Source organism: Lissotriton helveticus, chromosome 6 (genome assembly GCF_964261635.1).
Source record: "Lissotriton helveticus chromosome 6, aLisHel1.1, whole genome shotgun sequence".
NCBI lineage: Eukaryota > Metazoa > Chordata > Amphibia > Caudata > Salamandridae > Lissotriton > Lissotriton helveticus.
Genome location: NC_136067.1, coordinates 495,232,616 through 495,245,605, shown reverse-complemented (window position 1 = coordinate 495,245,605; position 12,990 = coordinate 495,232,616). Strand labels below are relative to the sequence as shown.

The 12,990-nt window shown below is 37.5% G+C and overlaps 1 protein-coding gene across 1 annotated transcript in view; it reads left to right on the top strand.

The window, feature by feature from the left end:
* Positions 1–12,647, top strand: part of KLHL31 (kelch like family member 31) — a 39,465-nt gene extending 26,818 nt beyond the window's left edge. Inside the window, exon 3 of the mRNA XM_078647947.1 lies at positions 4,681–12,647. Within this exon, the coding sequence (XP_078504073.1) occupies positions 4,681–5,413 (733 nt within the window). The 3' untranslated portion in view covers positions 5,414–12,647. The remainder of the gene's footprint in view (positions 1–4,680) is intronic.
* The last annotated feature ends 343 nt before the right edge of the window (positions 12,648–12,990 follow it).

The window sequence follows — 12,990 nt, the reverse complement described above, 5'->3', positions numbered from 1 at the left end:
CGTCATAGTGCATTTGCGTCTAACGGCCATTTTGAGTGAGTAAGACACCCATTGGGTTTGCTAATTAATTGTGCGTGTTATGTCCTGAAGGGAATATATCTCAAATTGCACCAGTCGAGTATATCAAGATTAAAAGGTTATACAGGAATGAGTATAATGAACTGTAGTTACAAGGTCAATGGAAAGTAGGAATTTCTGGAAACAAGTATTTTCGTAAAACTTCAAAGGAAAAGGAAATAATACAGGGAGTTGAAAAAATATATATATAATAAAACAAAAGCTGTTGTAGGTATTAAGCAATATATCTTGTTCTATCTTAGGAAAAACATTTTTTTTTTTTTTTGGAGCTACTTAAAGTAAATGACAACTGTGCTCCGGAGCAATCTTGCCATCGCGCTGGGTGGATTAAAGAGAATTTAGCTTACCTACTCTTTTCACCAATTGCGTGTATCGCTAGTAACATAGTACCCAGAGAAATTTACTGGTTGTGTTCTATTCATCTGGTTTTACGGCGAAATTAACATGGAAATAAACAAAAGGTATAACTTATCTCCTCTGGGGCCATTTTTTGGAAGGGATGGTATTACTACAAATACAAAGGAAAAGTGGAAGGAAGATTTTCGTAATTTGGTAGCTATTATAGAAAATGAGGAACAATCATTACTCCCCAGTGATAAGGTGGAAATATTGTTGAATAGATTAGGAGCAGGAGGAGAAGAAGTCTACATTAACATTGAAAAGAAGGACCAAGAGGGAGCTGGATGGAATGTCGGTGAAGAAGTTATGGAAGATATTAGGGATCATTATATGCAAGTGATGTCTCGTGATGTACAAAGTTATGAAGTTATCAGGGATGACAAGGTTGACAAAGTGGAGATGAACATGAGCAAAATTAACCCTGAACAACACAGAAAATCAACCCTCCCATCTGAGAGGGGTGGAACAAAAGATATTAAGATGGATGATATATCTAGAAAGTAATGAACTCGGGAGTGATCTGGTGAAAATCAACAGTACACAAATAGCCTGGTTTGAGCGGTTAAAAGAAAGAAAACCACCATATAAGGGTGAGGTGGCATGGAAAGGAACTGCTTGGAGAGTGGAATGGAGAAAAAAAATAGTTATGGACAAACACAAAGTCAAACATGGTATATATAAAGGACTTGAAAGGAGGAAAAATATAAGCATGAAATCTGTGAAGGAAGAAAGTGAAGTAATTAGAAAAAATGAAGATGAGTTTGTTAGTAAAGGAAAATGTAAGGTTACTCCAACTAAAAGACTAAAGGAGGAAAAGTGTAAGCCTATTCGACACAACTTTTGGAGAGAGTGGCAGGTAGTTACATGTTGTGAACCCATGACCAGAGGTTCAGGTGCTGAGTATGGAAAGAGATCTGAAGGGGGAGGATGGTCTAGACCAGACAACGATTATGATAAGGTGTATGAGGTCTGTGTGGTTACAAGGCGCAGACGCAGTGCGGTCTGGTCCAGGAAACTACCCAAGGAGAAGATCTTAAAGTTTTGATCTCTCACCTGCATGAAGGTGAAGATAAGTTGGAGAGTAGCCTGGAGCATAATTGTAAAGTCTTCCCAGGTGTTTGGGAAGTTTAGAGGAGACAGTGGAGGAGGGTAAAGATGCACACCGCAAGGTGCAACGCTCCTCCCCGAGGTAAACTTAGGAACTGACTGTTGGCTTACTGGCATAGCGGAAAAGCATGAATTCTAGGAATCATTTATTCTGCAGCATCCGCCAGGGAAATCTGTTTTTCCACTTTGGATTATGGCCAGGACTTTTGGTTGGCCATCTCAGAACTGATAACTCTCTTTAACAGTAATACCTCCTGGGTAATTTTGGAACTGAGGATTATTATAACTTTGACTTTGGGTTGGCCATCACAGAACTAATAACCCTTGTTTACAGTAGTACCACATGTGAAAATTAACTGAGTTTAACTAGAAGCCTGAAGTGTTGGCCCCCCGGGACATGACCATGGGGTAGTTATTTCCTACCAGTGTCTACATTATTTCCTTGAGGACAGACACACGTATTATTAGTAGCATTATGCCTTACTGTTTCTTGTTAGTATTTTAGGGGCCCGGGGTGGACGGGAATTTGGGGTGTTCATCTCACGTTTTACCCTTCCCTATCAGATTCAACCGGGTGATCCTGGGGATCCATAGTCATCTCACGGTTGATAGGAAAGGGGGGGGAAGAGTAGTTATAGGCTCAGGAATCTTCCCCGTTCCTGAATTCCTCCACCCCGCCCTCACACAGATTGTTTTCTGGTTTAAATTGGCTCTCTGACAAAGTTTTGGCAGAGGCCTTGGAATCATCCTTCTCTATGTCCCAGGTTCGTACAGGGGCTGAGGTCTTCTTTGTAGGACCCGCTTTTAAGCCTCTTTGGGTAGTTGCAGTTATCTCCTCTCTTCCTGCTTCTGTCTTTCTCTCTCCTTCTTTCTCTCTTTCTTTCTCCTTCTCTCTCTCTCTCTCTCTCTCTCTCTCTCTCTCTCTCTCTCTCTCTCTCTTTTCTCCACTCCGCTCCATTTTACATATGCCCCCTGCCTTTTCCCCTTTTGTCTCCCTAGGGAGGATGATGTGTTGTAACTTGTCACTTGGTTCCTCCCTCTTCTCCCTGTTTCCCCCCTCCCGCTTCCCTCCCTTTGGTATGACCCGTGCTGTCACTTGAAGGCAGCTGTGGAATGTTGGCGAGTTACGATCCTGTCAAGCAGGGAGCACCTATGATAAATTGAACCTATTAAATGGTATTGAACTCTACAACTTGTGGTCCTCGTTACTACACTATAGAAAATGCAATGTTTATCTTCGCCCTTATTTCACGTATCTGCTTGGATGGATGCGTATTCATAGTCTCTTTTTTACATGTTCCCTATACGTTTCTGATTCTTCCCGAGCGTGGTATTTAAATCTGAAGAACTGATGAAATAGAAGCTTACCTTGTTATAGTGATGTATGTATATGTGCTCTCACACGACAACCATTCAGTGCTAAAGGACACAGGTTACTTATCCGGAAGAGATAGCAGTGGTTAACCTATGTTTCCATCATTATACTGCCTATGTGTTCACTTATTTTCACTGTTTTGTATAGTAAGTACACACCATCTTGTGGCAACTTCAGCACACATAGGGGTATATTTACAATGAAATGGAGCAGCACGCAAACCTGCTGCGAAGAGCTGTGTCATTTAAAAAATGCAAGGATGCGCTGAATCAACAAGAATCCAGGGCATCCCTGTGCTTACCTCTGTAGTAAAAAAGCTTCCTAGCGACAACACTGGTGGTCTTGCGCCATGATGCAAGGGTGCCTGCATTGCAGGGATGATATTTTATGTGCAGGAAGGACTCCCTTCCTAATTATAACCAATCAACAATGTCAATTTGCTACATTTATGTGTGCTGCAGAATGGAGCCCACATAGAAAGAGCAAAAAACGAGGAGAAATAAAAGTATTTCTCCTCGTTGCAGCACTCTAACGCTCCCTTTTGAATGTGTTACTTTTTGGCACTGCATCAGATTTACACATCCTTGTAAATCTGGGGCAGTGTCAAAAAGCAATGAGTATTTAAGGGGAAACCCTCGGTAACACCCATTGCACGTCCCTTTGAGTCAGTAAACTGCATGAAAGTATACAATATTTACAATACGGCGGACTATTGCAATGCCCTACTGATTTCTGCAAAGGAAACCTCCTAGTCCAAAATACCGCAGCCCATTTGGTGACCAACACCCCTTCCAGAACTGCATCTATTCCGTTACTGCGAAAACTAATTGCCTTCCAGTAAAAAAGAGAATCAGGTTTAAACTCTGCTGTATGGTGTACAAATCCCTAAACAACATGGGTCCAAGCTATCTGACAGAAAAGTTGGTCAGATACACACCGTCCAGGCCCTTGCGGTCGAGTCACCAAGCGCTCCTCCACACCCCGCACTTCAAATTAGCCCTTATGGGCAGCAAAGCTTTCTCCCGCCTTGCTCCATGCTACTGGAACCAAATCCCCATCCAGCTGCACCAATGCACCAACCTCCTGGCCTCAAGAAAACTGCTGAAAATGTCACTGTTCTGAATCTTTCTCCTGGGTAGGTCACGAGCAGTCACAGCGCGGAGATACCCCCATGTGGGTGATTCGGGCGCTCTACAAATCACATAAATAAATAAATAAATATGGTCACTTCAACTCCTACCGCCTTTTCGATATAAGTACATAGCATTACACTTCAAACACCATTTTGCTTTGATTATCTAATAAAATTGACAATTCTCTGCAACCTTTGAAAAACAATTGAGAGGCTCTGGTAAAGCAGTCCATTTTTCTACTACATTCTTGCGCACTAAAGCTCAGCCAAGACCACTACATAAATACTGAAGACTACTGAAAATATTTTTTTCAAGCACTCCACTGTCTCATACCTTATTACGAACATTGTGGCCACATTTTAACATTTCTTGTTCATGTGAAAAAAAATGTTTAAGGTTTTTTGGCAGCAGAATATGCCTTTGGGTAAATCCTACCTCTACTTTTAATTTTTTGTTTACTGTAAATAAAGAAAATGCAGTGCAGATTAAATGTGTAATTGTATACATGCAATAACATATTTACATTAGGAACGTTAAAAAAATATAAATGCCATCTAACATTTTATTTTTTGCATTCTGTTTTTTCAGATATGATCCCCGTTTCAACACATGGATCCATCTAGCAAATATGAATCAGAGGCGCACTCATTTTAGCCTGAATGTGTTTAATGGCCTTCTTTTTGCAGTGGGTGGTCGCAACACTGAAGGCTGTTTGCTTTCTGTTGAATGCTACGTGCCATCAACCAATCAGTGGCAGATGAAGGCCCCACTGGAGGTGGCAAGGTGTTGCCATGCCAGTGCTTCTGTTGATGGCAAGATCTTGGTTACAGGAGGTTATATAAACAATGCATATTCCCGTTTGACATGCATGTACGACCCCTCCACCGACAGCTGGCAGGATAAATCTAGTCTGAGTACTCCAAGAGGATGGCACTGCGCCGTTTCCCTTAGCGACAGGGTCTATGTAATGGGCGGGAGTCAGCTTGGCGCACGTGGGGAAAGAGTAGATGTCCTCCCTGTTGAGTGCTACAATCCCCACAGTGGCCAGTGGAGTTATTGCTCTCCCCTTGCAACAGGAGTAAGCACTGCAGGCGCTACCTCTCTTAATGGTAGAATTTACTTGGTGGGAGGCTGGAATGAAGTAGAGAAGAAATATAAGAAGTGCATTCAGTGCTATAATCCAGACCTGAATGAATGGACTGAGGATGATGAACTGCCTGAGGCCACTGTGGGAGTGTCTTGTTGTACCATTACTATGCCCATGAGCAAAACACGAGATTCCAGGGCCAGTTCAGTCTCTTCAATGCCCGTCAGTATGTAGCATAAGGAAGTAGCATTAAGTGGCACCAGTATAGCCAAAGTAGGACAATGATACATTTAATGTCCCTTCTACATGACCCATGATAATTTACAGTTTTTTTATGTAGAAGAAAGAAGTGCCTAAACCTTTGAAAAGCTTCTCATTATTAAAGATCTCTAGGCACTGATTTGAGCCACCGTAGAGGTTGTCCAGGGGGTATGCCAGATACTTTAAAACTACTAATACAGGTGAAAAAATTAAAACCAATTTCAATTCCTTTGATAAAATAAAAAATCTGTGAATAAGACTGAGGTTAAAAAGTCAAATGAATTATTGATCTGTCAATTGGCTGTATTGGTGTGCAAACACATATGCTAATTAGGTTTACTTTTATATTTTTTTCAACTATGAAAAGCAACAAAGTCTTTATGAATGCTCTGTTCTTGCAGAAAAATTGAGAATGTTTTAATCAACTATGATTTGGTTTAGTACTTTGCTCTGTGAATTCCGATACCTTGTTTTAATTGCTTATCCTTCAGTATTGCTTAGGCTTCAGAATTGACCATTTCAGTGCAATGTATGGATAGCATGTGGCGCAACCCTAAAATGTATTCCCTGCAGTTGTGCTCTCAATTCCCCATGCACAACACTGGAATGGATCCCTCAGGGATCTGAATTCTCACCACTGTACAATGTTTATTTTCTTCTCCGTAATCCATTGAAGCAAAAGCAATTATAAAGATGATAACAATATGATTTTTCATATGAGGACTGTCTTTAGAGAACATGGGAGAAAAAACGCGTTGGTATAAATAAAAATCCCAATATACAATCACAGCTGGTCTTCTACACCACTGTTCTACTGTGCAATGTTGAAATATGTTCACAAGTTATAACGTATAGTCACACTGTGTCCATGATCTGGTAATGTACCCAAGTATAATAATACATAGGGGTCAAGAGAATAGATGAAAGGCTACCTCACAATTCAATTACAAGAAATCTGGCCCTCTGATTAAGTTGTTTGTTTACTAAATACAAACTAATAAGGTCGTTTATTTTGTCAATCTTACATATGGTTTCACACCGACATAAATACATAAATTTACACTATGGAATCAATTGTTAATCACTCATCCTTCAACACTGCAGCTTGCACAGAAGGCTAATCTGTTTTGTGTGAATTAATACATTTTTTAATTTGCTGAGAAACATCTTTGCATCAATGTCCACCAAAGGCTTTTCACACACAGCAGCATTTTATTGAATTGTATATTATGCCTAAATATGCTTAGTGTTGAACTTTATTTTGAATGAAACAGCATATATTAGTAATCAATGTTCAAACAATATACACATATTTTGCGAGTAAATATGAATCTAGGCAACACATTCTCTAATTGGATTCAACATAGTAATACATATGAAGCCAAACTCATTAAAGAGGGTTTGCAATTACATAGATATGTTTTATGTCTTAAAAGAACCCAGAAGCTTAGTCTAAGGACATGAACGATAATATGCAGGGCCTGACTTTGATTGATAGGTTATACAAATATTTCCACTTTACCTCAATGTTCACATTTTGGAAGTTATTTTATTCCTCATAAAAAAGAGGAGTAATACTTGGTAATACCAGATTATTTTAGTTTCATTTTATGCATTGTGAATGCCGTTTTTGTCATTTAGGATACATTGAGAGTTGTATTCCTCTGCCAAGTAAGTGCCTTAGAAGGGCGGGTGGATTTTGTGCATAGTAAAAGTGATGCAGCACTTTCTATATTGACTTTGAAGAGCTCACACCTCAGAAGGAGTTCATAAACTGGAAACTAGCCATTAGCATACGCTAGTGGCTAGTTTCCAGTTTCGATAGTCTTTCACAAACAAAAAAGGGCTTGATCACAAGCTGTAGAAAAGCAGCATTTATAAAGAATGCACGTAATTGTAGAGAGAGATGTGCCCCAAAGTGCTAGAAAGCACATCCAGAAACATATCACATACAATATACTTCTAAGTTAAACAAAACGTTTGTACTACAGTGTGTTCAGAACACTTTTGGTAATCAAGAAAAAAGTTGAAAGACTGCACCCATTTTCAGAAATACCAAATGTATCTGGGTGCAGGATGGAATTTAGGTGGCAATTATGCATTGCCATCTCTGAATCACGTACCCTTGTAGTATTGAGAACTTCAGTGTCCTCTTCAAAATAGGTCTCCTTCTACTGAAAGTTAAATTCACATTGCAGTCTGAATAATAAATAGCGAAAAGCCCACCACATGAACTAAACAAAATTGGGCCTTTAAATATTAATGTAAACCAGAGTGTGCATAAAGCAGGGCATTATGTTTATTTAAGCGACAGGCTCTCAGGGTTGAATACAGTAAACACAATTTGCCATGTTTAGGAACACTTCTTTTAACCATTTTAATTATAAAATAGTCTGTTCTACTATTATCCATAACTTGCAACCTGTTTGCGTAAAGCAGCATTTTATTAAAACTGTGAAAATGGATTGTAAAGTAAGTTAGTAAGTACATTTTTTTCTTGCCTTACTACATATGAACTTCACATCATATATACCAGAATGTTGCAATATAAAGCACTATCTCTGTGATTGTTTTTTCAATTAGTTTAAAAAGTGTGTGCTGGACTTAGAAGAATACTTACTTAGCAAATGTGGTACAAAAGGCTAATGCTAGTGGATTTGAGAACTGTTTTAATTTTTATATGAACTTAATTAAAATAGTTGGAAAAATGAAGTAGGAAATCAATTACTGGGTTTGGACAGACACATATGAAACGTCTGATGAATTGTATAACAGTATGGTGCAGACATCCTTCAAGATGAATACATTAAAGAGATTTAGTAATCCTGCGCTTGGTGCACAGATTTGCCTGTAGTATCCAGCAAACACAATGGTCGCATAGGATATCTAGATTTTTTGTGTTTAATCCATTTAGCATCCTTGCATCTTCTGGACTATTTGTTGTAAAAAAAAACTAAAACTGACATTCATTACTGGTGATTGAAACTAGGCACATTCTATCTAACTCCAGTCAGAAAATGCATCAACAAATCAGCAGCACACATATATTTCGTATCATTCAAGGGTTTTTATTTTTAACATGCTCTCTCTGGACAGCTAGAGGTGGACTCTAAATTTTTGATCTTACAAGATAGAACTGCATCAAAAAGAATCCTCAAACTGCTTATTCTCTTTGACTTCTATTTTGGAACATTTTGTGATGTGTGTGTGCCAACGTTGCTACAGTGATTGCATTAACAATTAATACCTCTAAAAAATGTTGCACACAATTGCTATATTCAGCCTGCCATAGTGATAGAAACGTTGGGCCTGATTTACAAAGGTAACTTATACTTTTGAGTACGTTTACTACCTTTCAGTATCCACACACTGCGTTTATGTAGTAGCTTAAAAGTTTGTAGTAAGGCCAACTCTACACATGGCCAACCATTTGTACTGCAACATACTCCTATAGAAAATAATGACCATAGGAAATAATGCTAAATTAAATAAAAATTATTTAAAAGTTACAAATGTAAACAAACATAAAATAATCTTACAAAATCGATTCAAATAGTAGATATCTAATATTGAATACTTATAATGGACTAAATATGCACAGATTAATTTATATGTTTAACTATTTTAAATAACATCATTTATTAACATTATTTCGTATGTGCTTTTATGTTAAGTCCTTATCTTCATTATTTTCTATAAGAGGATGTTGAAGTACCAGTGGTTGGCGATATGTAGTGCTGGACTTATTACAAAAGTGTAAGTTACTACAAAAGTGCAAGCGCCTACAAAACGGAAGTTTGCGAATACCAAAAAGTGGCACTTACTCAAAAGTGTGAACTTAGTGAGAAGTGCAGTTTGGGAATCTGGCCCATTATTACACTGTTGGCAACATATGCAGTACTTCAGAATTCTGTATGTGATCCTTTTCTACCATCACTCACTGCCTCTTTCTACACAAAGTGCCTCTTACACATCATAGTCTGTATTGCTTTGCAGAGAGCTTAATATGTCGATGGCCCTTAACATATTTCATGTTTTAACTTTTGACTTCCTAAATAGTGGGATTTTTGCACTAGATATCCATCACTCCTGAAGCTTTGGCAGTTCTGTTTCATTATTAATGACCAAGTTCTTTTATTCAAAATTCATCACTGGCCTTTACGGTTCATTAGTTTCTGCACTGCCTGTAGTAAATCATTTAAACTTGTACAGAGTGTGCAGAGATGTCAGCCTTGGTCTTCTGTAACAAAGACAAAGCCTAAACATAATGAAAAGGAAAAGGCATAATTTTGGATAAGCGAGAAGCTTGACAAGCAGTGATTGAATTGTTTTATTTTGTTAACAGTCTCTTAACTAAGCTTACACACCTCATTAAATGTACACAGACATCTAACAGTGGTGAATCTTTTCTTCCATTGAATGTGGCTTAAGAATATTTTGAATGTAAATTGGTACAGGTGGTTGGTAATCTACGAACAACATTGTTGTTAATTAAATGCAGTTCTCTTTACCGTGAGTAAGTGTAGGGATTTCATTTAACACGAAATGCAATCATATAGGTAGTTGAAAGATACAAGTGATGGCTATGAGGGTAATTAAGTATGATAGATACATTGTTCCTATTGTGAACTGATTAATGTTTGTTCTTAGTTGGATAGTGGAGGAAACAAGCTGAAACTTCTTCCCTCCCCGAAGTGGTATAGCATGTTGAGAATTTGACAGCTTTTTAAGTGAGATTGACATTTGACTTGCAAAATTGTTATGGATTTGACACTAGAAGATTTTTGTTACAGTGAAATATGAATTGGTCTTTGTGGTTGGCTCTGATTTACTGCAATTATTCACAGTGGCTGAAGTGAAAGGAATATTTCACATTTCCCCTTTGTATTGTGAAACCTTTTCCATTGTGCTCACTGCTAATCCCTGATAATAAGCATGTTACTTTATAGAAAGGTAAAGGAATACATGGGAAGTAACAGAAATTGTGTAGGTTCTAATGAAAAATTCATTTTGCACATAATAATTTAAATAGAATGCAAAACAGTGCTTTGGTGTAAGCTAGTAAGGTGATGTTTGTTGATGATTAAACAGTTTCATTATTTTGTCAAGCTGCACAATTGAATCTATTTCAGTGATGGACAAACATAGCCCAACTTTGTTTCACATATAATTTACTACAATATATTGTGATTACAGAGATATATAATGATTTTAATTACTGATTTACAATTAACAATTACAATAGTATGGAGCATACAGGTGGCCATAGCTAAAAGCAGGATGTAGATGAACAATCAATTAGCATTCTAGGTAGAAGTAAGAGGTGGTGTTAGTTACCCTCATTAACATGTAATTTGCATCCACGTCTATGCCACTTCTTAAACAGTTATTGAATGGGAACTACACAAGTCAGAAGAGTGCAATGCACACTATATACTTCATACCATCTTTTCTTTAAGCCCTAATCTATCATAATGTTTGTGTAGTCCAGAAGTGCGGGATCCATAGCTGGTCTTCAAGGGATTAACGTAAGATTAATTGACATTGAATGATTCAGAATGGAACACCTTTACTTAGTCATGAGTTTGAAAATCCGTTAAGGTTGTCCCTTAACAAACCTTTCTAGATTTATTTGTTTTTATAGTTTTTTATAGCACGAATATGACCCTTGCGGGTATCAGAGTGCTTTACAAAATTGCAATGAGCACAGTGATAATAACAAGATTATCATATTCAAGAGAAGGAGCTTTACAATGTTTAGAGAGCAGAGTAGAAAACCACTAAAAAACAAAGCTATCATAGTCAGGAAACTTGCAGGATCAGGAAGTGTTGAGAAAAGGAAGGCTAATGTCAGACTTGGTAAAAATCGAAAATACTAAACTAGCCGGTATGAAGTAGCCATGCGTGTGAATGAGGACTTGGTATCTTGGGCTCCAGGGAAGAAATGTGTTCATAAGTTGTACTTTGACTAGTTTCTAGAAAGATACAGTTGAGGGATTCATTCTGACTTTAGGAGGCAAGCTGTTCCAAGTTCTCGGGGCAATCCCAGAGAACAATTGGTTGTAAGTTTGGAATCTCTGTGGTTTCAGAAGTAAGGTGTTGGAGCTTCTGAATGAGCTAGAGCCACTAATATTGCATAGTTTTTTGCATTTTGTTATTGAATAACATTTGCAATTAAGTTTTATTTAGTGATGGCTGCAACTTTGCACATAAAGGCCCTTTGATAAAGCTCTAAAAGATTTCCCTAGCCATATTAAATAATACTACCTTTCTGGATTACCTCATCAAAGTGAAGGATGAAAATAATTTTCTCCTTGATGGTTCATTTGTGATTTTTGTGAAGGCACAGTGTCAAGGGACAGAATATCTCACTAAAAAGGACAGAAACTTAGCTGAGTTACTGTCCAAATTCTATTTAAACTTGAGTGAAAGAACATTGTAGATACTGATATGAATCCATGTAGCTTGAGACTAGCACCCAAAACATAGTTTTGGCTGTATTATTTGTTTGTTTTATCATGTAGTAATACTATTCTTACTAAATCTACCCCCGTCATTGTGGCAAATGAAAAACACTCTAGCCTTGGATTTGTTTTGGATTGCTGCTTGTTTGGAAAAAACGTTTTAGAAAACGGAGTAATAAAGGGACATATGTACTCTAAGTGTTGGCTATTGCAATGGAACTGGCAGAGTACTCTCCCTATTAAGTGTGAATATGAGCACCCAATAAGCTATCTCAGAATAGTTAGCTAAATTAGTTAATTTGGAGTAGTGTGGTGTAAAGTGTTTTTTGTAATCAAGAACAAAATAAGCATATACATTAAAGATTAGAGGGAAACTGAAGGGAATTTAGGGGTAATGTGCTTCTCATAGATTGTGAGGAAACAAATAGGGCATGGTGGCATATGAGTATTTGATGCTGAGGTGGTTTCATATACACGAGTGCGAATAATACGTGTTTCACTGGAAATCCAACAATTAACATTCAGTACCAATTTCAAACTAAATGGACTTATGCCATCAGTATAACATGAGAATCCAAATCCTACTTCTTCCATTAAGGTATATTAATGATGTCATCATATGACAATGTATGCCATAGAAAATGTTTAGAGCTCTCATTATTGAACACAAAATTATATTTGCCAATTGGCATATGTTGTTTCTACCCTCATATGAAATACATCAATAAAAAGTATCAAAATCAGTTATGACGCTTTTATTGATTTTTACTCTCTTTGCAAATATACAGTAACATGTTACAGTTTAATAAATGCCTATATTATCTGACTCACAATTAACATGATGGAGCCATACATGCTGCCAATTGTATGTACAATAGTTATATATTTTTTAACAAATCTAATATTTCTGTTTGACAAACCAGGTTTAGTGTTTCACGTTTTCAGTGGCATGCAGTGTCTGCTTTGTCCTTTCAAAGGTAATGCTATTCAACTATGATCCAATGGAAAGTTTTCAGTTAGTTTGAAGACACTAATTATTTGCTTATTTACTTTATTGCTGTACAGATCTTCAGTCAAATCATATTT